A 24,726-nucleotide genomic window follows, 5' to 3' on the forward strand; every position below is an offset into this window, starting at 1 on the left:
CAACCTGGTCTAGTGGAAGGTGTCCCTGCCCATGGCAGGGAGGTTGGAATTAGATGATCTTTATGGTTCCATTCAGCCCAAACCATTCTATGATTCGAAGTTTGATATATAGAAATTGGATAACTTCTGCAATAGATGGACTGCAGTGCCCATGTTTTTTCTGCAAGTTGGCTCCAGTTTAGGCTCTTGAGACTGTAAAGATTATCTTGGGACAAAATTTGTTATTATTTTGTGAAAGATGAATGACAAGGTACTAACTTTTCCCTGAGTATTATTAAATGTTTAGCACTTCGCAGTCTGTAAAAGATTTTAGGCAAGTTTCATGTTCTTTGCTATCAGCTCACAGTACTTGTAGAGAGCCTACTTTATGTCCACTAAACTTGCTGGGGTTTCTTCATCTCCCTTCTTGTTGTGGTGTCATTTTTCTCTGACGTTTTCTGCTTTTTGTTGTCTAAATGTTACTAAATATGGCCTCTAAAGCTTGTGACATGGAAACTGAAACATGAAGCCTTTTCTTGTAAGGTTTAGCATGCAAATGAAGTCAGCCCTTGCAGGCTCAAGACATTACAGTGCATCAAATGACATGTGACATTGAGTCTTCCAAGGTTTCAGCATGTAGGTCTTGTGGCAGTTCTTGAAGTTAGTTAGAGGAAGACAGTGAAATGTTAAAAATACTTGTTGTATATGCAGTCTCTGGAAGTAAAGCAGATGTTAATCTTCATACAGTAATCAGAAGGATTGCTAGATTTATAAAGCGTACTGATGTAGCCGTTCTGTGTCTTTCTACAATTGCAGGAAACTATGGTCCAGGGGGCAGTGGAGGAAGTGGTGGATATGGAGGGAGGAGCCGTTATTGAGTTTCTGCAAGCATGCCATGGGTAAGTATGTTTATAAGTGTTAAAATTGCAGTGATTCTTGAGAGTAGCTGCAGGAGTTAAAAGCTTTTTAGGATCATATTATCTTTCCTTTAAAAAATGGTTAGATGAATAATTTCATAACCTATTTTTTTACTCTTTACTTCTGTTGAAACAGGCTTCACTGTATAAATAGGAGAGGATGAGAGCCCAGAGGTAACAGAACAGCTTCAGGTTATCGAAATAACAATGTTAAGGAAACACTTATCTCAGTCATGCATAAATATGCAGTGATATGGCAGAAGACACCAGAGCAGATGCAGAGAGCCATTTTGTGAATGGATTTGGATTATTTAATAACATTACCTTACTGTGGAGGAAGGATTGTAAAAATGCCTTTAAGACAGTTTCTTAGCTTTTTAATTGTTGTTTCTTTCTAGTGGTCTTTGTAAGTGTAGAAGCATTCCTTTGATAATGTTAAATTTGTAAGTTTCAGGTGACATGTGAAACCTTTTTTAAGATTTTTCTCAAAGTTTTGAAAAGCTATTAGCCAGGATCATGGTGTAATAAGACATAACGTTTTCCTTTTAAAGATTTAAGTGCGTGTGTAGAGTTAAGAAGCTGTTGTACATTTATGATTTAATAAAATAATTCTAAAGGAAATATTGTGTAATTTTAGATTTTTTTTTTAATATTGTAAAATAAGGCAAGGAGTGGGTAGCATAAGGTCCCACAAAAATATGAAGCTATTGTTGTACATGTAAAATTAAATGCTGGTCAGAAAAAAGTATGTTGTCTGTAAATGATCAGGTTTAAAATATATAGATAACTTAAGGGGTATCTCTGCAAGGAGAAACACCTTTTTAGATCTTTTAGATGCTGCTTCTTCAATGCAAGGAAAGGAAGTATCCCCAGCGAGTTACTCTTCCAGGGACGCAGGTCTAGTACAAGCGAACTCTTGAAAACGTCACTAAGTTCAGCCAGTCTTAAAAAGCTGCGCTGTATTTCTGCAAAGCTTTAACCACAGTAGTTGATAAGGATGCCAACGAAGGCTGAGGGTGTAGAGCAAAATAGTTCTAAGCTTCAGTTAAACTTCTTTAGGTAAGATCTTATTTACTTTTCCTTTCTTTAATGTTTGAAAACCAAGAAACTAATGTTGTATGACAGTATTCTTTCAGTATAGTGATTACCGTTATGTAGTTTAACATAGCAATGGATTGAGTAACATTTACCAATTGAAAAAAAAAATTGTGAATCCTGTTTTCTTGTATTATTAAATTTTTTACAAACACATTTTTGTTAATTTCAGCTACTTAACATATTTTTTTCCTACTGGAATCTAGCTATGATATGAACCCTGGACAAGCATAGACTGCTGCCACTGTACACTGCTACAGTTGAACAAATGAGACCTGCAAGTGTCCATTAGTAAAGCTTTGCAAGGGTTCCATCCTTGGTGTTGGTAGTTAAAATGGTAGGTCACAAGTTAATTAAATCATACAACTTTATTTTTGCATCCTGCAACATTTTATTTTTTCTTGGGAGTCTATGCATTATGGTGGTTGCAAGGTAATGCAATGAAGGTAGTTGTGTGCTGTTGAAAATGAACTATGTTATGTGTCTTTTCTACTGTAATCTATTTTATATAACGTGTTTCATCCTGAAGGTTCCCAAGTAACTGTAGACTGTTTACGTGTAAGGAAAAAATTGCACCACAGAATACATCTGCCTCTGTGAAGGAATGTGTCGTCCATTCTTTAACTGCATAAGCAGTTCTTTAGGAAGGGAAGTGAAAACTTCAAATGAAACTGCAGGTGGTATTTCATAAGTGTATAATGCAATTATGTAAATTGGAATTTGGCTAGAATGTTGAGGTTTCCACCATTTTTTATAGTTCTTGCAGCTAATAAACCTTAGTGCCAAATTAAGTCAGCCTTACTCTCACTGCATTCAATTTTTGCACCTCAAATTAATGAAAATTCATCAAGTAATGAGTTTTTCAGAGTAAGGGTGGCATACTCTTCTAGATCTGTTTTTTAAAGAAAAAAAAACAACCCACCAAAAAAGCCCTGATTTCAAAGTTTCATTGCCTTTAAAAGGCTACCCACTTAAGAGCGTGGACTCAGCTGAAAAAAATCCTGTTCCTTTTTGTGTTAGACACACCAGTGAACTGCTTATACTTTTTTAAAAAAAATGGCTGAAGTTCCCCTATTGGTAATTTGGTTTAGACATATGTGATAAACATCTTCAGATACACTTTTTTTTTCTTTGGCAGGAAGGTGCCATGCTGCAGGTAACTAATGAAGAAGTGGTCAACCACAGAAACGCTTCAAGAAATAAGAAATTCTGTATCATCAGAAAATAGTTGTTTTTGCTGCCTTCATTAAAAATCTAGAGGTTAAATGAATACTGATAAAACATCAGAATTAGTACAGCTCCCTGTAATTCTGGGTTTTTAAAATTATAGTAATAATGTCTTGTAAACCTTTCGAATAAAATTCAGATTCGTTAGGAGAAACAAATCACTAATGTTAAAATAGCGAACACTCTGTGAGTAGAAAGTTTAACTACATATTTTTATAACTTTCATAGCTTTAAAATAAAGTATTTTTTATACCAACGTAGTTCTAGTGTAATGCTTAATAAAATAAAACCTAGTGTGTGTCTAACATTAAATAATGTTTATGTGCAGCTTTTAGACCCTTTCATGATTTGAAACGTTCCATTTTGAGGTGGATTTAAAACAAAGTCAACTTGGCAAGTGTATTCACAGAACTTGTATCTCTGACTGTAGGCATCTGTTCTCTGCTGGGAGAAACAGTGCTACAAGTTCAAAATGCTGATGTCTTTGCTGTTGGACACAATTGCTTTAAAATAGCTTTTTGGCTGTGTTTTATATCACTTTATAAAAATATCTCCTTTCCTGTTAATTAAACTAGCATTTAAGACAGACTGTCAAAATATGATAGGACAATAGCTTTATCCTTTTCACCAGTAAAGAGCTTTTAGCATCAAGAAAGAAAGACTGAATGAAATTATAGAGTTCCTGCTGTACCAGAACTGTATTACTGATAGCATAATCTTTGGGGGTGGGGAAACAACACCCACAAAAAACAAACCTGCAAGTGTGAGCTTGGCAAAGCTTCAGTGGGGAATGTATTTGAGGGAACGTATCTTCAGTCTGTACTGTTCAAATGTATTTAACCTTCTTTATATTCAAAAATATTATTTAAGGATTCACATACGGTTTTTTTCCTGTGTTTCTTAAGTTCAACTTTGAAATATTTGCATAGGTAACCGGTGGGCTGCAACGGAAGCAGAAAATGAAGACGCACAAAATCTGCTTTACTTTCCTCTTTCCAACAGAATGAGTTGACCAGTTGATAAGGAATTTGCTGTTTTTCCTGGAACTTAGAGATTTAGTTAATGGATGTTTTTCTTTGCAGTTGCCAAGACTACATTCATATGATATAAAAAAGCCTCACTTCAATGAGGAGTAATTTTCTCTTTCTGTTTGAGATACTTATACTCTTTCAGTAGTTTTGCAACAAGGCTTTAAATTTATTTAAGTGTATTTTCCATAATAAGGATATTTTAATTTTGATCTGCTCATCATGGGGGAAGGGTGTGTATAGAGGCCAGCAGTATGTAAAAACTAAGTTATTGGATATTTAAAGTCTTAAAGTTTTGAGTATTTGAGTAAGTTTCCTGTTGTCTTGCTGTTGAACTTCCATGACCTTTCTTGGCATATTCTTAAAACAACTGACAATCACAACATTTACTGATTAATTCAGTAAGAGAAGTCACTATTTTGAGTCAACCTGATACTGAAAGTTAGCAACTTTGAATAAAAACCAACAGCGTGTGTGTGGTCAGTTACTGGTCCTCAATTTGTAGAGAACGTATACTTGTCCTCTAATTTCTAAGAAGGTTGGTTTATGTTGCTCTGCAGACTTTGTTTTTGAAGTAAGGGTAACATTGCTGGTAAGCATGTTTCCGTGTATTAGGAACTCAGGATCAGGTTGTTGGTACTAAGCCCAGCTTGCTCCCAGCAAACAGGGAAGAATGTGAAAGACAACCTACTGGTAACTGGTATGGGAGAAAAAAATAACCCACAGTGTATGACTTGCATTTTATAAAAAGGTGGTGAAAATAGGTCAATAATAGGGTTCTGACTACTCAGACTTCGTGTTCTATTACATTAAAGGTGGATTTTATTCACTTCTATTACGTGTACTTCCAGTGCTAAGAAGCGTTCAGGAAAATGTGAGAAATTGCTCTTATGATTGCAAAATTAGCAGGAATTGAACTTTGTCCTATGTGGGGAAGACTGCATTCTTTCAGGTTTTATTATAAATGTACATAAGATCTTGGGGTTGAAGTCATATTTCTGGGGAAGAAAAAAATCCCAGAAAACAGATACGAATTTTAAGATGTCAGCTGAGTTTGTTTTGGCAACTTGACCATATTTGTGAAAGAGGATGATGATGTGCTGAGAAGACACTGAAGCAAGATGTTCCCTATAGTCTCAGTGTTCCAATTTGTTTTCAAAGCTGAGCACATGATGGAAGCAGAATCCTGTAGTAGTGCTGTCAATTTTTTTTTTCTCCTGAGAGATGCTAGGTTCTTTCCTCTTTGGTGCAGTGGTACTGGTAGGAATGCACAGGAGTGTAACATGGAAGGGGTGTTCCTGCGTAATGTTGATCCATTTTGCCAGAAGTCATACCGTCTCTCTTAACAGTTGTACTCTTGCTTTGCAGCTAGCATTGATTTGCATTGCAGCAGAAGTTACTCCAGTTAATGTCAGCAAGAATGGGTTTATTTATCAACAGTAAAAATAAATTGTTGATCTTTAAATGGGTGTTTGACTTGCCCCAAAGATGCTGTGAACCTACTAGGTCAACAGTGTTTGGGGACTGTGTAGTTTACAAACTTCTATGACCTCCCGTGCTGCTTCACTCTATGAACAGGGTGATTTTGTGGGTGAGTCCTAGAAAAATGCTGTTCCTGTAGAGTTCTCCCCAGTGTGGGACTTTCCACAGCCCATCCTTTGCTGCTCCTTTGGTCTCTTTTGTAGTCTGTTTTTGGGCATACTTGTAATAAAAATCAATGGCTAATGGCATTTACTGGAGTTCTAGTAGCTGTGTAGCAGGTAACAAGTTGCAGTGCTTTTATGAGGTACGCTACAGTAATGGTTACATGTGTCATCTCCATTTGGTTTATTTAGTAAATAATAAATTTTCACTAGAACCTGGTGCTGAGTGTTGCGTCATTTATAGGCCTCTACCTACTCTGTTCTCAAGATTCTCGTTAAAGCCATACTTGGGGCTGCCAAAAGATCTGAATGTAGTGTGCATATAGGGACAAATACAGAGCTGTTAAAACTGACAAACCAATAATGAAGTTACTTTGTCCTTTGTTTCTTCTTTGAAGTTTGTTACTGTGGTTTACCCCATCTAAAACTAGATTGTAAGCTCTTGAGCAGGAACAGTTGTAGCTTGTAAAATGTAGTTTCTGTGAAAAGCAAAGTGTTGAATAAAACCAAACACGAAGCTGAAGCTGCACATGAGTGCAGTGCTGTTAGTGATCATTCAATGTGTATGTTACCGTAGTATGCCATGACTCTTTGGGGGTAGGGGGTGGTGTTTATTTGGCAGTGTGCCTGTATGTCAGTGTGCAGCCTTACGTTTCATAAACAATGCTTAGGGTGTTGTGTTCTAATAAAGTCCGATGAATACTCTAGAAGAGGTTCAGGTCTGAGAGGAGCCAGTGGCTAATGCTGCTCATAGTGTCTGTGTGTGTCACTACCAGTGATAATGGGACAGGCAGTCGGTATGCTTTGCAATTTCCTCACCACCCACTGTTTATCCTCTGTACTTTCCTCAGTCTGACCTTTTCTAATCTCTTCATTAGTGCAACAGAAACAGGGTTTACCACTCAAATGTGAACTACTTAAAGGCTTTACCATGGGAACAGTATTTTAATGAGAACTCCCACTTTGGTATTTGTGGTTTTTTCTCTCTGTATCAACAGCTAAATCATCCTCAGCTTTGCAACTTTCTAGCAGTATAACAAGTCTTTTTAAAGTATTTTAGTTTGTACTTCAGAGAGATATTTTTCTCCATGTTGGTATTTAGTAAGGTAGAATGCAGCCCTAATAGCTTTTTACAAGACATCTGGCTCTAGACTAAGTCTGATACCACATCCTGTCTTTTTACATGGCGTAGTTCCTGGTTTCTACACTTGGGATTTTGGTTTCTTGAAAGTTAGAATCTGTAACAGAATCAAGATAGGCTTCAGTGAGGGAGTCTCTGCCTTTTACAGCCATTTCAATGGTAAGTTTTCTTAACCATACTCTTCATTAATAGCTCCTCCACTGCTGTACAATGTCTCCTTTTTGTATATAGGTCGAAGAGACAGTCCAAGGCCATTACATATTAACAGTTTTTAGGTAGAGTGGAATGGCAGTCTATTAAAATTGAAGAAAAAATAAAAAAGAGACATGGTTCTGAAGTCTGCCTACAGTTATCTTTCCTGTGGGTAGGTAGCTAAAGGTTTGAGAAGATCATTTAGGACACCCAGACCTGGTGCTCAGTGTCTGTGTCAACACTGTCATAACTCAGTCCCCCCCAAATTAATAATTCACCTGAGTGATTTTGTAGGGGTATAGCTGTTACTTGAGTTCTCAGAAGTTGATTTTCATAAATAAGCTTCTTAAATACAGTTTTAGAACAATAATGGGAGTAGAAGTAGCTGATGGAAGTTCATTATTTCTGGTCTTCAGATTTATAGCTAAAAGAACTAGATGGGCTTGGGGCTGATATTTTCATTTCATAGGACTCAGCTGTAGTATGCTGCTTTCCCTTGAGATTGCTCTCTCAAAGAGTTCCAGCTTGCTTATTTTCAGCATGTGTCAGAATTTAACCATGTAACCATCACCCAGATGAGTTCTGGGCACTCCTTCTGCTGCCAAAGAAGAAACACAGAGGGTTCACCTCTTTTTATTTCCTCTTCCTACCCTTCCCTCATAGGACTGTAGAAACTTGTGAAGCCCTAAAACATAAACACTTGGGTTTCTGGTTTTACCAGTTATGGACTTTATCAGAATTTGTGCACAGGGGCCATGAAGTAGACCTAAAGCCCTGGTCCTACAAAAGCTACATGCATAGACTTTAAAATGATGATGTGATTTAATTAGAAGATTACATTCATGCTGCCTCAAATGTACTGATTTTTTGGTTTGGTTTGGTTTGGTTTTTTCCCAGAGCCAGAAGAACAGTTCACAATTCATCATATATATGTAGTTACCTGTTGTATGTTTTGGTTGAAATTCATAAACTAGCAATGAAATGAATTCCTTGTGAATACCAGTTAGGATAAATATGCCTTCCAGTGAAGCTTAACTAATAGCAGTGACTTCCAGGGCTTCATTAAGGAAAGTTTCTGCTATGAATTTAGCAATTAGAGGCTGTGTTGAAACTGGTAAGTGAAGGAACAGATGCACACATTAAAATATTTTTTTAAATATGCAGAGCAAATTGTTTGAAATGGCTGGTTTCAATATCAATAATATCAATAACTCAGCGCATTTTGCACTCTGAGGCAGTGCTTCTATTTTAGAAAATACTGTTTGATGCTACCAGTAAACACAGGTGCAAACAAATAACATCATTTACCTACTAATGGCACAGTTTGTATCTTGAAATGGCATTTAAATTTTATTGCATAGTTTTCATGTGTTTGGTGCGAGGGCTCTTTTTTTAAAACATGTAACCATAAAGTTGCTACATTGTAATCGTGCCATGACCAATGAGATTTTTTTTTTAATGTATACCAGTTGCATGGGTTTTGTTTATAAAAGATGTAAAAAGTATTTATTGCTATCTACTTGCTCATATTTGTAATGATTTTAATACCTTACAAACTAGTGGGCCTCTTAACCATATTACATTCTTATTTCTCTTTTAGGCCATCTTTTTTGCAGATTCTTTTCAAGTTATTAAATAGAAAAGAATAAGCTGTAGTGAAGCAGCATGTAGGTGAAGAAAATGTTTTCTTTTTAATGGCACAAATAAATAAATATCAAACCCAAAAGTTCTTAGTCAAAGCCACTACTAGAGTGTAACCTCATTTATCAGAAGTATAGATAAATAGTAATTTAGTGCTATGTCATTTGCTTTAAAGTCTTGGGGAGAAAAAAAAAATCTACAAAGTTGAAGATACTTATGAAATATTCATTTTTAAAAGCTAAAATGAAACACTTTCATACTTGTTGAGGGAAGTATCCAAATGGGAGGGTGAAGGAAGGTCACAAAAGTAAATATATCACAGACTGGGAAGCAGTAGGAAGTCATTCACCATCACTCACTTGAGAATGATTCAGTTGCAGAGAATGAAGGTAAGATAATATTGACCATATGAGTTGTGAAATTGCACATTATGTTTGCTTAGACCTATGATGGCGAAAGTAATGCAAAAAACGCAATAGCCTCCTGGGCCTCTCTCCTCAAAGGAAAAGTAGGAAAAGTAGAACACTTCTGAACAAATGCGAAGCACGGTATATCTCTTAGGAACATAAATTCACGCTGAATTTAAGGTGAAGATGAACGTGAGCTACAATTTTTCTTTCAGTGCTAAAAAAAATATGATCATTTTGTATATGAAGAATCAAGTACTTGGGACTGAACTGTTTTTTGTTCTTTCATCTGTAGCTTTGATCTAAAGCACGCTGTTTATTTTTTCCCCTACTGACCTGGTGTCCCTGCCCCCCATCACCTAAAACTAAATTCGTAGTTTTACGTAGGCCTATAAATGCAGTATTTCTGATTCTGCTTACACTGATGGCCTAGCTCCTTTAATTCTAATTAAAGGTAAACAGATTTGCTCATTCAGGTAGACTTTCTAATAGATAATCTGCTGGGTTTGTCAGACCCTTGAACACAGACTTCCTTCTCTAGTATCTCTTCTGCTTGTACTACTGTAGTCGCTGACCTCCAGTCTTCATGCAGATATCCTTGTTCTCTCAGGAGTAATAAAACCTAAGTGATTATTTTTGCTTCTGCCCTTTACCTTGTTTCTGTTCTGATTTGACCAAGTGTTTGAGCATTATGAAAATACTGCCATCACTACTGCAATGAATGACATATTGGTACAGGTTAACAGGCCATCAATCTACTGAAAATTCACAGTACAAGTTGTTTAACTTTTCCTTCATCCAGATGATTTGCTACACTGAGAGTGCTCCTTTGAAGGCTCTCCTTTTGCATTTGAAGATTCCAAGTTAAGAATTGCATTTAGTTTGCGTTTACAACAATTTTGGGCAGCAACTTTGTTTTTTCCTCAGATGCTAGCATGGTATTGAATGAGTTGACAGGCATGCTCACAATTTCATTGACTAAAAATGGTGTTCTCAGATTTTTTGCATGACATTTGTCACTGCTAAGGTTTGTATCAGTACAAGTATGGCACCTATTTGTTACTTCATTTGGTTTCTGCATCTACATCTGCTGATGATGCTCCAGAGTAGATGCTGCTTGACTTGGCAGCTGATTTTAAGTGTGGTTATGAAGAAACTGCTGAAGTGTGGCTTCTCTACAACACTCTGAATCACCTAGATATTCCACATGACCATATTTGCCATGTTCTTGGCAATGGCTACCAACAGCTCCTCAGCCATGTGAAGAAACAGATTTAGCATCACTGCTTTACCCAACAGCACCTTCACTGCAGATTAAGAAAGAGGTGGTGCTGTGACTTGAATTCAAAAGGCAGTCCTGAATCTGAGCCAGGTTCTTCAAAGAGCTGAGAAACTTCCATAGGATCAAAACCTTCCTCCAAAGACATGAGTTTAATTTCATCAAAATTTTCATTGTGGGCTGTTTGGTTTCTAATGCTGGCAGCTGAAAGTGGCCCTGTCAAATTTGACTCATGAAGTAGTGATTCTGGATTTGTGCTGTTAAAACTTGACTGAGGAAAATACTCTTGCCTGTGTAAATGTCTGTTTGAGAGAGGCAGTCTGTTCTTAGTAGCGTGGCATCACGAGGACTGAAACAGTGGCAAAGTGTCTGGGAGAAATGTATATTGTGTGATAGTGATGGATCTCCGCTTCTACTAGAAGTAGCAACTTCTGTATCTTCCAGTAAGCTCACCTAAAAGATGATGGGGAGTGGGGGAAAGGATCTTTTATACAATGAATGCCTCTACATTCCTCACCTGCACAGTCTTGATCAGTTTATTTTCTAATGTTCTGATATTTGAATCTATTAAAAATGTTGTATGTTAAACTCTTGTAGCTACCCTGAATACTGTTTTCCACTTGTACAAAGCACAACCTGTGCTGACATATGGCAAGAGGAAGCAGGAAGGGTGCAGAGGAAAAGTGGGTGAGGGATGAGAGGAGGAGGAGGACTCGTGAAGGACAGTGTGGGACTGATGAGCATCAAGAGGTGGAAATGGGACTGTTGCTAAGTGTCCATCAAACTATAGCCTGTATGGTACATCTGATCTGGTCTAAGAAAAGGTCCTAAGAAAAGTGGTTCTGAGCCTTCCCTGGTAGCGGTATTGATCATCCGGTCACAGGGTGAGCTGGTTCAAAGTGCTAAGTTGTTGGAAAATTAACCTTATGAAGAAGATACATAGCTCACCTGCAGGACTTGACTGGTGAGAACAGTGGTGTAAGAAAAGAGGGGAGGAGGACAGGAACTTTAAGATCTCACCGCTTTTCTTTCACAGGTTATGAAAGCTTTTGAGGCTGTGAGCTGCCACATTTGGCTTAGCTCCTTCTTAACCAAGGTCTATTGTGTTCACATTTCAACTCCTTTACTACTCTGTTTGCAGGAAAAATCCCTCCCCAAATCACACTTTCTGTGGATGTCATTCAACTCTAAGTTACTACTCCGTTTTTCCACTGTTGTATGACCCCTCAGCCCTGAAGTCCAAATGGTAGGTACTGCAGCAGCATTGAGGCCCACCTTATATGGGGTATCATTGCTGGGTACAAAGCCACTGACCAAGATTGTGTCAGAGCACTTGCTGACAAGTACGGTAGTCAATAAAATACATGGATACAAAAAAAGTGAGAATATAAATGCATCAAGTAAGCATATGATATGGTTCCTCTATAGCTGAGCATCCCTACTGTGGTGCAGGCAAGGACTTTTCTGACTGCACTTCATTGAACAAACAACCTGAAAAGCACTTTCCACAGGGAAGGAAGGATGTACCATAAAGACTAGAAGGTCCTGAGTTCTTTACTATACTTGCTGGGAGGTCAGGTAACAGAAGAAAGTCTTGCCTTATTTCTCCTAGGAAGTTACCATGTACAAGACTACCTGTACTCTGAGAGATAGGGCTGGTATTTTCAATTAAGCCCTTGAAAATAATATTTTTAGGAAGTTAACTGTCAAAAAATCCCACATGCTGTAAAGACGTGGTGCCTGGAAAAAACAAGCAATCCATTTTCAACAGATAGGTTGTCACAAGATGGCAGTGCGTTAATAGTGTTAAATAAAATATGCACCCATGCATGGTTATAGCTACACAAAGACCACAGCCAAATTCCTTTCAAATTATGAAAAGAACAGAGAAAACTGAACCGATGAACTTCTGAACCCTGTTAGCGTGGAATCCATTACCAAACTGAACAGAGGAGAAGGCTAATTTATGGGCTAGGAGGCACTGCCCAGCCTAGCGATTGCCAAAATGAGGTGTTCCAGAGATAAGGAAGAAGTTATATTGAAAACACTAATGACCCTGGAAGGCTCCTACAACAGGAAGTGTATATAAGATGCCCTTAGAGTATTGCAAAAAAGCAATGTAATGAGTAGCTTCATGGTTAATGATTGCAGCTCTGAGCTGGGGGAGACAAGGGGGACTCCAATTAAGATAACAACTGTGGTTTTTTGTGAAGATGGGCACCCAGAAAGTAAACAATAATATCAGAAGCCCAGAAAATTCTAAAACAGAAAGTTTTGCTGCTAATGCTGACTGACCTAATCTGCAGCAAAGATGGGTCTGTTCTTCTTGGGGGTAGTACCCTTGTAAGCACTTAACCCGATATTTATGACAACTGTAATTCTTCTCCGCAAATGCTTAATAGCTGCTACTGCTTAATAACTCAGTGTTGCTCTAGAGAAACACGCCAAGAGCTGCTGTATAAATACAAATTGGCATTAGATTTCAGAATGGGAATTATTAGTTGAAATAACTAAGTTGTTCAGGGGCTCCACCCAACTATGAACAATCTGAATATACATCTCATGATAGAAAAGATAAGGTGTTGTAAATACTACTTACTCAGTACTGCACAGTCACACTTAGTGTTTCTGTCCTGTTGCTTATTTTGCATTAATGGTAGCAGAAGAAACAGTAATTGAGTTACAGTAACACCATTATGAGCCCCAGAGCTAGATCAGGACTACACATGGGCCGTGTCTGTAGAGAGAAAAAGACCGATTCTTGCTGATTGTAGAAGACTTGCTATTGCTACCAAGCCCATCTATTTCATCAGCCTTTCTGCTTCTACCATTGTAGAATGTGGAAGTTCACGCTGCCCACAGCAGGTTGTTTCCAAACAATAAGCTACAACCCCACCTGATGACAACCTTCAGCTTGCCTTTGGAAGGATTTCTGTGCAAGCACAAGGCAGGAGATTTATACCAGAAAACCCAACAAAAAAAAAACCAAACAAATATCTCAAATTCTCATCTTACTTCTGCCCTTTACTAGTTTCACTTGGGCTAGAAAACACAATTATCCATCAGCCTTTCACTTTGGAGGCCTGGGCTCTAACTGTGCATCCGTGGTTTCCCTAAAGTACAGGTCAACTATCAGCTTCGGTCTGTCAGTCTTTGAAATATGAAAAACAGTAATTTATGTCAAATCTGCCACTCGGGGTGGTCCAAGAATCAATGAGGAGGTGGGAGAAAGTATGATTTTGCGAGTGCCCCAGCCTATACTTAATTGGAAGGACACTGCTGGCTTTAGCAGATTTTCTTATTACATTAAAAAAAAAGCCTTCGGTTTCCAATTAAGTACATCAGAATATAGATCTCAGCATAAGTTTGGTGCACTGTACATCAGATTATCCCTCCATGTATCTTCTCCCCTTGCTTCCCTATTTGTGGTCCATCAAACAATATGTAGGGAGCAGAACATGTAATGGTATCAAAATATGAGTAGGTCTCCCGTGATGCAGTGGATGGGTGAACAAGACCCCTTTCTAGCAGCAGTGGAAAACATAGGCAAGCTGTTTCCAGCTATCAATCAGTGTGTCGTTTGCAAACAGGGCTAAAACTACACAGCTCAGTGCTACAAGTGCACAGAAACATCTGAACTGGTTCTGGAATAACAGAAAGGCCTCACTCATGGCAGCAGAACGGAGCACACGGGGTGTTTTGCCAGGGTGTGCAGGCAGGACGGAGGGGCAGGGGTTACCAGCCCCTGCAAAACTCTGTGTCACTGCAGTCAGACTCAGGTATTTCTGCACATATTTTTACAAATCCCAGTGTCAGAGCATAGGTATATGACCACCATTATTTGCAAAACAATTTTGCATGCTGATTACTCACATATGTCATTCACATGCTGCCTGTTAATTCCTCTATTTTACCTTTATTTTAGTTGTCAGGCTTCAAATTATTCCATTATTGTCGTTAACCTTTGAGATGCTTTTCTGCAAGCTGCTTTATTAACTGCACTTCTCTGTAGAGCTGGCCCTCTCTTTGCTACCAGTTGAAAAGATGCAGCACAGGCCTAGTGATCTTTGCCACATTTTGATTAAGTAGCATTTCCAGAAAATTGTCCCACTTCAGTACGAGTTAGGCAAAAGAAATACAGCTTCTAATAACATAACCAGTATTTTCACTTTAGTGCTTTGCAGGATTAAATATGATTCAAAATTAAATATAATGATGCATAGCTGTTATCATATAGCTCTAATGTTATTGATGTTGCTTTTTTGCCTGTGTACTTTAAATATGTGGTGATAATTGATCTTACCAATTGATACCTACTTCATCTCAGCTAAAAAGCAAAATATTTATTGCTGTTTCTCTATACTCATAATGAGCCCTAAAATATCCCAGAAACACAGGAACAGAAGAGTACTTTATTATCTGAAATGCAGCCAGGCTTTAGAAAGCATGAAGGGTGGAGTAGTGGAAGGAAACACCAAATATCAAAGTAACTTATGTTATATATGGTTAGGCTTACAAAGCACACTAAGCCATGCTAATTAAGCAATGCAATTAAGTAAATCAAACAGTACATAACTGTGACTCCAAATATGGCACCTGTCAAACATCTACAACTCCAAATCGCAGTAATGCCATCTGGTCTGCAACCAAACGCACACGGCTAAAGGCACTGCTGCATGTTGTGCTTAGTTATTAGCATCTGTCTGGCCACATGCATTTCAGAAACAAAAGGGCTAGGGCTTTACGTAGCATGGCTCAGCTCTTCCAGCTATTATGAAACACGCATGCTCCATGCACTACACGCTCAGCAGACATAGAGAATTAACACCAACCTGCTCCTGAATGGAAGCAGAGATGGATACAAGTTGAAGACACAGACACAAATAGTAATTGTCATTAATTTCAATTAAGACATCAGTTTTAATCCCAAAGATGGTTTAATATCCCCTTAGAAATTAACCTTTTAAACTGACGAAGGTTATTAAATTTATTTAGTCACCCTTTCAGAGTGAGCACACTAAAATGAAAAAGCTCTTTCTATGCCTCTGCTGTCTCAAGATGCTTTCTGTTGTGGTCAGTGAACTACCCAACATCAGAGTTCTCCAAGAGACTTCTTTCTTTCTGTACCTTTATCCAGGCTAGATTGGTAATATATCCTCATTGGTATGGTGTAGTCACTGAATGATACACTGAATAAACATACAAGTATCCATGGGCCACCCTTTCTGCTAAACCTTTGTCCACAACTCAGTTCCTTTTTTTTCTTGGCGTCTTCCTTTTAAGCCCTCCCAGGCAAAGGTAAAAGGCACTTCCTCAGGTATCAAGCTCCCACCTTTCTCGAGCCACCAGCCTGGTGGTGATACCAAATGCTGCCAACTCACAGCTCTGAGTAGAGAGCGCTGTTAAAATCCACAGTCCGAGATTTTACCTCCTCTGGGGTTTGAGTATCTTCACCTTCCCTCTGCCACCGTATGTAATTCCTCTTCTATTTTCCACATTTACCACACTCTAATTCTGTCTTCTTTATGCCAGATATTCCCCTCATCTCCTCCTACGTACATGTCCCTTGCACACCCTGCACCGGGAGTACCCTCCCCACTCTTCAGGGAGCAAGAAAATCCCGGTGTTGATCAACCCTGCACCACTGACTCCATCTACGCCCTTCTGGGCCACTCATTTGACCTGGCTTTTTCAAAACCCTTGTGCCTCCCACAGCACACAGTAACAAAACATCATGGTCTTTCAAGACAACGGGTGGCTCAAACACTTGAGGTTCTTACCACACCTCTCTCTGAAACACCGCACAGTCCTTCACACACCCTCTTATTAAACTTGGGCAAGTTCTGGCTAACAGGTAAGAGCCATCCATGAGCAGACACCTATTTGCAGACATCCACCCACAGCAATACTGTGATGTCCTACTGCCCAGTGAATTCAAAATAAAATTTAAACGGAAAAAAACAAAACCAAACTAAACAAACCAAGTTCTGTAAGTTAAGCACACAGCTTCAGTGGGACTGCTCTCAAACAGACTGGAGTGAAAAAAAAAAGCCTACTTGGTTTGTATTTACCTTCATTTTACCAAACTTTCAACACTCAGCAAGAGAAACAAATCCGTAACTCTAACTATTCTCACTCAGTGTAAATACATCAATTGGTGCCCCAAGTCCAGAATGGATTCATCCCCTCCAGTGCTTTAACACTGTGAAATTCTGCCTCTAACAGTGTTCCAAGTTTTATATAACAGTTTTACATAACCTGACCCAAACTGCCCTTTCTAAACATGAACATAGTGACTACAGTACAAACAGTACAAATTATCCACTGGGCATCTTCTTCCTTCACTTTTGTAATTCATAAACACCACCAATGTTATGCTGTTAGTTATTAATTAGAGTAAGTGTTCTTTAATTGAGCTGTTGGGAAGGGCTCCAAAATCTGTCATAGAGAACGCAACACATCCACATGTAACAAACCCCCTTGGTCTGGGTGGCAGCAGAGCCTTCCTTCTCCGTCCCACCCCGAGCTGGAGCACGTCCCGCGTACCGCGTGATGAGCCAGCACAGCGACTGCTGCCCTTGCTCAGGTGCCGCCTCTTCTGCTGGTGTGGGCAGCACCTGCGCTTGGGGTTCACGTGATTTGGAAAGTGAGAATGTTTTTACTGTGAGATTCAGGCCACAGACAGGAAACTCTAGAGCTACATAGTCCATTCCTTGTAATCTAAATAATTCCCCATGTATATTCCGTGAAAAATACAGAGCCCATCCAATTTTTATATTCCCTTGCTTTAAATGTCTACATGTATACACACACACACACACACATACACATATAGAAATACTGATACACAGAGCGAAAAGGAGAAGAAAATCACGGAATCAAGTAGGGCAGCTCTTAACTCTTTCAAGATCTTCATCTAAGACATTGTATCACAAGCTTCTTGAGACTTTCTATGTATTTGTGAATATTATTACCATATACATAGGACTGATGCCATACCTTGCAGCACAGAGGCCTCCCAGTTCCCCACACAGTTTTTAAGGTGTTTTGGAAAACGTGCCTTGTTTGTTTTACATATGGACTTAAGGCTCAACACAACAGCTTGTAGAAGTGTTGTCAGGGCAGGGTTACAGCAAGAAGCCTCAGGAAAACGCAGCTTCCAGCTGGCACAATGCGGCACAGACTGTACCCCAGGTTGTGTGCCTGTGCCTTCTCTCTTTTCCCTACTGCTGTCACACCTATATCCAGTGCCAGCTGCATGTATTTTTTTCTGTAGTTTTTGTAGTTTTTTCTATGCTAAAACCTTCAAAGTTTACACAGCCACACAGTGTCTCAATTCAGCATTTTCCTTAAAATGCATTCCTTGAGCAACCCAACAATAATTTACAACACATTGAGAAAAAATAAGCGGGCATGCCCAACTTCGCCTGTGTAAGTCAATGTGACCTACTCACATATAGCCTACATACTGTGACCTACTTGTGCTGAGTAGGTTTGAGTAGGCCATGAAAAGTCAGGCACCTATGTTTTCAATAGCAGATGTCAGCATTCAAATAGGTGCTGAATATACTGTCAGGATTCTATGATTTAAGGAATAAGTGGTGCTTTCATTATAAATCCTTTCTTAAGAAATCAAGATTGCAATCTCTCTTTTCCAGTGAACTGTGATGAGGAAGACCAGCTGGTGCACAAACACTGCCATATCTGGAAAGAAAAAGAGTACCATGAGAAAAAAATCACTCCAAAGAAAATACAAAGTTCACTTATCCTTTTAACCTGTCCCCCTAGCAAACGTGCCCACTAGAGCCTAAAATCTTGGTCTATGTATTCTGCAAATGGTAGGACCTGAATCAGCTTTCATTACTACACAAATTACTTCATTTCCCTGCGTGAACTGATGCATGTTTTCCTGGCTATTCAAACCAAAAGTTTATTGCCTTCTTTTTTTCTTTTTCTAAAGATGTAACTCATGGTTGCCAGACAGGAACCCTGGTACCTTAATCTCAAACATCCCTGAGAACCAAACCTACAAGCCTTGATTCTGTAGCTGACCCGGATCAGAACAGCACGGAGCCACAGGAGCGCATCTTCTACCAATCACCTATGAAGTGCTGTTAGGTAATGCAGGACAGTGAATTACGGATAGGATTCAGAACAAATAACTTTTTAATAACTTTTCTTTTTTTAATGTAGTCTCTACTCTGGTACAAGCACTCTTCAGTCCTGGTTCTTTCACACACATCTGCCTAAGAAAACAGGTAGCAAGACTCTCAGAACTTTTGATTATTTTGTCTCTTAAAAGGTGTATTCCAGAAGAAAAATACTTTGTTATTTTTATTATTAAGGCAACAAAATATTGTGTGGTTTACAATTCATCAGCAAACTTCTGTGTAATTACAGAAAGGGACTGAATGAAATAGTTTGCTGGGAACATAGTGAATACAAAGGTTAAGGCTGACCCCAGTCTGTCACGCAGCAAGTTGGATGTAGGAACCCACCTGTTTGCTTTATTCATTGTCAAAGATTAAGTACTCAGGCTGTCCTAACACTGCACTACATCTCATCTAGGCACAGAACAGAAAAATAGGCCAGGCAATCCCATACAGTTCAGCATGCTCGGACAGCACACCTCAGCCACTGAATCCATTTTCTTTTTCAGCTGCAGTTGTCTTCCAGAGTGGTTTTAAATACCAGTTCCCTAAGGACGAGGATCAACAACTCGTGTTGTGTTGCCAGCAATGTTCTCAGCATGGACTGAAGCCCAATGAATAAAATTAACCCAGAGGAATCCAGCTGCGAACTGTTCAGAACACCACACAATCGCACAATACCGAGCAGAACAAAGCAATCGCTTTCATCTGTTTACACAGATCCCTCATCCTGATCTATTGTGAATAAGAGAAATGCTAAAAATAGCTCGGGTCTATTTTTACAAAAGGCAAAATGAAGGTTATAAATCAGCTAAACCACTTTGAAATACATTATACTCTTACAATAACATTTTGACAGCGCAAGTAGAGTTATTCCAAATAACAGAGGTCACCTTTAAGCCTTAAGATCAACTTTTTCCTCTCATGTTTCATATTTTGAACCTGTTGTGTATTTTAAAAGAAGTCTGATGGAGGAGACATGGGGGTTTTCACTTAGAAGTCCGTTTACATTTTAGGTCAAGAACGGAACACTGCCTTGTCTTGCTCCAATCATTCTTTCACTTAAACAAAATGCGAGGGAGGCCCAGACCTACATTTAGCAAAGAAATGAATAATCTCTCCACAGAAATGAGTGGTCACTTACAGTTGGGGTGTAGAAACTAGTTTTGCAATGACTTTACAAAAATAACCAAGCTAACACATGGGGAAATAGGAAAAAAACAAAGAAAGAAACAAGAAAAAGAGGTAAAAGGAAGAAATAAAAAAGAAAACCTACCATGTAAGACAAGTGTAATAACTAATAGCTGATGCTGGTCCTTTAATTCATAAGAAGAACCAGCCATTTATACTGGTTCAAAAAAAACCTTGAAAAATGTTGGTAGTTCCACTCGATATTTCAAAACATATTAAACATCAGAGTCACAAAACCACCATCCTGGCATTACTATATCTTCTATCTGCACAGTGTATCACAAAAGTCTCAGATCATTAACTGTTCAAGACAAAATGAAACTCCATGCCTACTAGTGACTTAACTCAGAAAAGCAGTCCCTGCAGCTGAATGGCTCGGCTAATCTTCGTTACAGACATGCACGTCTCTTCCGCCAGACGAGGGTCTGAGTAGGTGCATGCAGACAGAATTGTGGTACGGACTGCAAGCTGTGTGACTGAAAGAGGGAAATCCGCCATCGCTGTTGGGTATTTCTTGCCTGACTATATAGTTCATGGTGCCACACTGATAACAGAGGCAGATACAACAAGGCTGGATACAACAGCCCTGGCATAGGAAAAATCCCAAGGCATAAGAAATGTTCCTGACAGGTGTAGTTATCAGACTACGACATAAATGTGCCCTTCCCCAAAGTGAGTGGTGCTGTTCTGTTCCTCATAAAATAGTTCAGGTTCGAAGGGACCTTCAGAGGTCATCTAGTCCAACTCCCCTGCAATGAGCAGGATATCTTCAACTATATCAGGCTGCTCAGAGCCCCGTCCAGCCTGCCCTTGAATGTTCACCATGATGCATTGCAGAGAAGCTCCATTTCTGTAGCCGGATGACATTCTTGAGCTGCCTGTGTGCCCACACAAAGCAAACGGAGGCGATTCATTTCAGGAGGAAATGCCACGCAGAAGCGACAGTCTCGTCCTTGCAGCCCTGCCTTGCAGGTGACAAACGGCGCTGGGGCCACGCTCGGGCCCTGGCCAGGGCAGCTCTGAAGGGTTCACTCCGCCCGGGTGCTTGGGGAACCACCGGCGGTCGCTCCGTTAGCAGAAGGCTGCATGCTTTTACTCCACTGAACGAACCAGCCGCTCGGTTTGCGATCGCCCCCCGCTGCCCGTGAGCCTCTCCCGGGACAGACGGCCACCGAGGGAGTGGGGAATGCACGGGCCAGTCCCGCACACGTTTGCAGGTCTTTCCACTCACTTTTTTTGCAGGGAGGGAACTGGCTCAGAAAAGCGTCCCCGCAGCCCGCCCCTACATCCCCAGACCGCCCGTCCGCTCCGGGGTTCACCCTCCCCCTCGCTCGGCAGATGCGGCGGGGCAGATTTGGAGAGCTCCATCCTGCCGGTGCCCGGCCGGGACAGCCCGTGCCTCCCCCGCCCCCGGGGCCATCCCCCTTACCTCCGCCATGGGGCCGCCGCCGTCCTATCTTCCTCCCGCTGACGGCCGCGGGGCGGGCAGCGCCGGGCGCCGCCGCTCTCCCCGGGGCCGAGAGCCGAGGCGGGACCCGCCAGGGCAGGTCCGGCTGCCAGCGGAGCCCGAGGAGGCTCGGGGGGGTCGGTGACCCATGGCTGCCCGTCGGCAGGCCCGCTGTCCCCGCAGCCGACGCGCCTCTTGGGGTGCGTGGGGGTAGACGGACCCACCGCCCAGGCACAATCCCGCCCCGCTACCCCCGCCGCACACAGCCTCCCTCCTGCCGCCGCACCGGCCCTCCCCCGGGAGGGGGACAGGGACACGGGCAGTCGGACACCCCCGCACCCCACCGCCGCTCAGCCAAGCGCCGCTCCGCGGGGCCGGGCGCCCGACCTGGGGGCTTCCTGCGTCCCCCGGGGAAGGAACAGCCTTCTCTTGCTGGAGCGAGCTGGACATAAAGGACACGAGTTAGAGAGCACGGTAGCTAGGGGAAGAAAAAAGAAATGTTAAACCGTAAAGCAATTCTCCACCCGCCTCTGGTGGTAGCTGTTCTTCTACTCTTCCCGCCCCCCGTTTTTTAGAATCCCAAAATAAAAGGAACAAACAAAACAAACAAACCCAAACAACCAAAACCACCCCCCTCAAAAAAAACCAAAACAAAACAACCTACCAAAACAAAATACACAAAAAAACACACGCACCAAAACAAGCAAACAAAATATTAAAAACCTGAAGACCAAACAAAACAACAACAGAACAGCTACGAGTTTTAATTACAGTCAATGTGGAATCTAAATATCTATCCAATGCCTTTGCTTTCCCACCTATTGAACTGCATTTTCCACAAAACATATATCTAGCACTACTTGAACTTGCTCTCACATACTCTTCTCCAGCTGTTTTGTTCTTTCTGTCTTCTGAAAAGGCCTTTTATCACTCCTCATCATTTCTACTTCTCTGTTTCAGGCTTGTTTTGGCATTTACAAAGTGTAAGGCTGTTCGGGCAGACCGTCAAAGTGTCAATTATTCCGTGACAACTGTGTATGTAATGGGTGCAGTTTCTCATTTCTCTGGTATCACAGATGACGTTTCCATTTTCTTGTTGTGTTCAGTGTGATACTATCCAATGGGTGTGTTACAATAGTCCCAGCATTTTCTTGCACCTTGTTTCTTGAATTCCAGTAAAATAACAGTTCTCTTTAAAAAAATCCAAATAATCTGGAATCTGATACAGTCTTCCATTGTCACTTTTATTTTTTCTATGTCAGAGTAAGATCTCTGGTTTTTAAAGCGGAAATGTAACTGAAGGTAACAATGTTGATTTTGCTGTTGCAAGAAGAAATGAAATGTGGTTTAGGCTAAATACATTTACACTCTGTAATTCACTGCTTGAATACCATGACAGACATTTAACACAAGTCCTTACATTCCACATTGTTCATTGGCATTAACCCTTTTTTTTTCAGCACAACCAAAATCTTTGCACTTAGCTTTTAAGTTTGTTGATTAAGTCTTCTAACGATGAGAAAATATATGACAATTGAATATAGCCTATTGACTTTCTTGCAAGAAATGGAGAAGAAAAGGGCCGTGTGTTTGAAGGTGCTGGTGCACATGCTGTGGGAGAAGACACGTGGTTGGACACACCTGTGGGCTAGAAAACATTGTTTTTCCTTTATATTTTCAGTAACAATGCCCAGTGTACCTCCAGCACTACCTGAAGCAGAGCTGCCATGTGACAGCCTGACACAGCACTTGGCATGTCCTATTCCTCAAGGGAGACAAGAGCCTCTTTCTGGCCACTGCAGGCCACTATGGTGTACATTAAAGAGAGCCATTTAATAGCTTAGTCTTTTCCTTTAACAAGATGGTGGGTTTTAAAGGGTTAAGAGGGTACAGAGGCTCTGTACTGTTGCAGTTGCTTTTAGCTGTCAGCTTTTCATCTGAACTGAGTTTTGAGTCATGGTCCTTAAGATCCTCAGCAGCATATACAGGCCACAAGAGGGATGGAAACCTCTGTCAGGCTGGCCCAGCTACCTTAAATCAAAGACAACTTTCACTCAGAAGAGAGGTTATGGTGGTAGATTTAGAATGTTGTTAGGATTCAGAGCATTAAAATCCTGTGCTCAAACAAAAATGAAAGAGGATGAGCTCAGTTAGCAGTGTCCCACAGAGGAGATGTGGGTGCCAGGGAGCTTGTGTGCCCTCCCTCAGACAATCACAGAATCACAGAATGGTTGTAGTTGGAAGTGACCTCTGGAGATCATCTAGTCCAACCCACCTGCTAGAGCAGGTTCTCCCAGAGCAGAGCACATAGGAATGTGTCCAGGCAGGTTTGAAAGTCTCCAGAGAAGGAGACAACCTCTCTGGGCAGCCTGTTCCAGTGCTCTGGCACCCTCAGAGTAAAGAAATTTCTCCTCATATTCAGACAGAACCTCCTGTGCTTCAGTCTGTGCCCATTGCCCCTCATCCTATCATTGCGCACTACTGAAAAGAGTCTGGTCCCATCTTCTTGCCACCCATCCTTGAGACATTTGCAAGCAGCCTTCTCTTCTCCAAGCTGTGGCTGGTTTGCATGTCAGACACTCTGTCTGTCCACAAAGGCAGTCAGCCCCTCATCCTCACCAGCAAAGTCAGTATTATTTTCTGTGTGTTTACCAATAAATCAACACAAAGATCACTACATAAATGATGTTGTAGTGTGAATGCTTCTTTTAGCTTGAACCCCTTAAACAAGAGATGTCTGCAGACCTCCTAATCAAGCTCAGCAGAACTGCAAATGTCACAGTTTATATCAGTTCACTCTGCTCTGGCAGCTCATTGATGAAGGCAAAGAGACAACCAACTTCCCTACTCCTAACTAAAAGATTGATCTGATTCTGTGAAAAATGCTACAATGAAATAAAGAATGCCTCTTTCTTCTTTTTTACCTCAATTTGCAAAAGAGTATCTTCACAGAGTTTCTCCTGAGTTACTCAAAAGGAAAGGAGTGTTGGTCCCTATGCCACACCACAGTGTTTTCACCAGACTCCTGCTCAGGATTACCAGGCAAAGAAGTGTGCATATGTGTCTGTATATAAAGCTACAGGTAAGGTCAGGTTACATCTCAGTTGTTTACAGCTCCTAAATACATCTGTACTCATTTATTCCAGAGAAGTCTCCTGATAGTTTCAAGTACTCTGCTAGTCTTACATCCAGTGAGTCTAGTAAACAGCCATTCATTTTTTTCCTTTCTGCTAAATTCTGATAAGAATTTATTTTGTTTTAATAACACATCGGCAAGGCTAATTCCATGGGACATTTCATGCATCATTTCTGATTATTTCCATTTATAAACCTGCTTCTTGTGGGACATAATTTTAATCAAGGTAAGCAATTCATAGATAATCTTCTCT

The 24,726-nt window shown here is 40.5% G+C and overlaps 2 protein-coding genes across 9 annotated transcripts in view; one reads left to right on the top strand and one right to left on the bottom strand.

The window, feature by feature from the left end:
* The window catches only part of HNRNPA2B1 (heterogeneous nuclear ribonucleoprotein A2/B1), a 16,881-nt gene extending 12,152 nt beyond the window's left edge, over positions 1-4,729 (top strand). For 3 of the 8 annotated variants that reach the window (XR_013921869.1, XR_013921870.1, XR_013921871.1), the window contains exons 10-13: positions 796-878; positions 1,033-1,955; positions 2,198-2,328; positions 3,130-4,729. Coding sequence is in view for 1 of the 8 variants with exons in the window: in XM_080340282.1 (XP_080196408.1) it covers positions 796-857 (62 nt within the window). In the remaining 7 variants the exon portion in view is untranslated. The other 5 variants (XR_013921872.1, XR_013921873.1, XR_013921875.1 and 2 more) reach the window with 5 other exon arrangements.
* Positions 4,730-9,900: 5,171 nt separating this feature from the next.
* Positions 9,901-11,620, bottom strand: NFE2L3 (NFE2 like bZIP transcription factor 3; the record flags this gene model as incomplete). Its single annotated transcript, XM_080364198.1, is given in 12 exon segments — positions 9,901-10,018; positions 10,020-10,036; positions 10,042-10,070; positions 10,073-10,193; positions 10,199-10,351; positions 10,355-10,405; positions 10,409-10,522; positions 10,526-10,558; positions 10,562-10,621; positions 10,623-10,867; positions 10,870-11,002; positions 11,570-11,620. Coding segments are annotated over 12 exon segments (1,125 nt in total).
* Between the last annotated feature and the right edge of the window lie 13,106 nt (positions 11,621-24,726).

Source organism: Nesoenas mayeri (genome assembly GCF_963082525.1).
Source record: "Nesoenas mayeri genome assembly, chromosome: 2".
In the NCBI taxonomy this organism is placed as follows: domain Eukaryota; kingdom Metazoa; phylum Chordata; class Aves; order Columbiformes; family Columbidae; genus Nesoenas; species Nesoenas mayeri.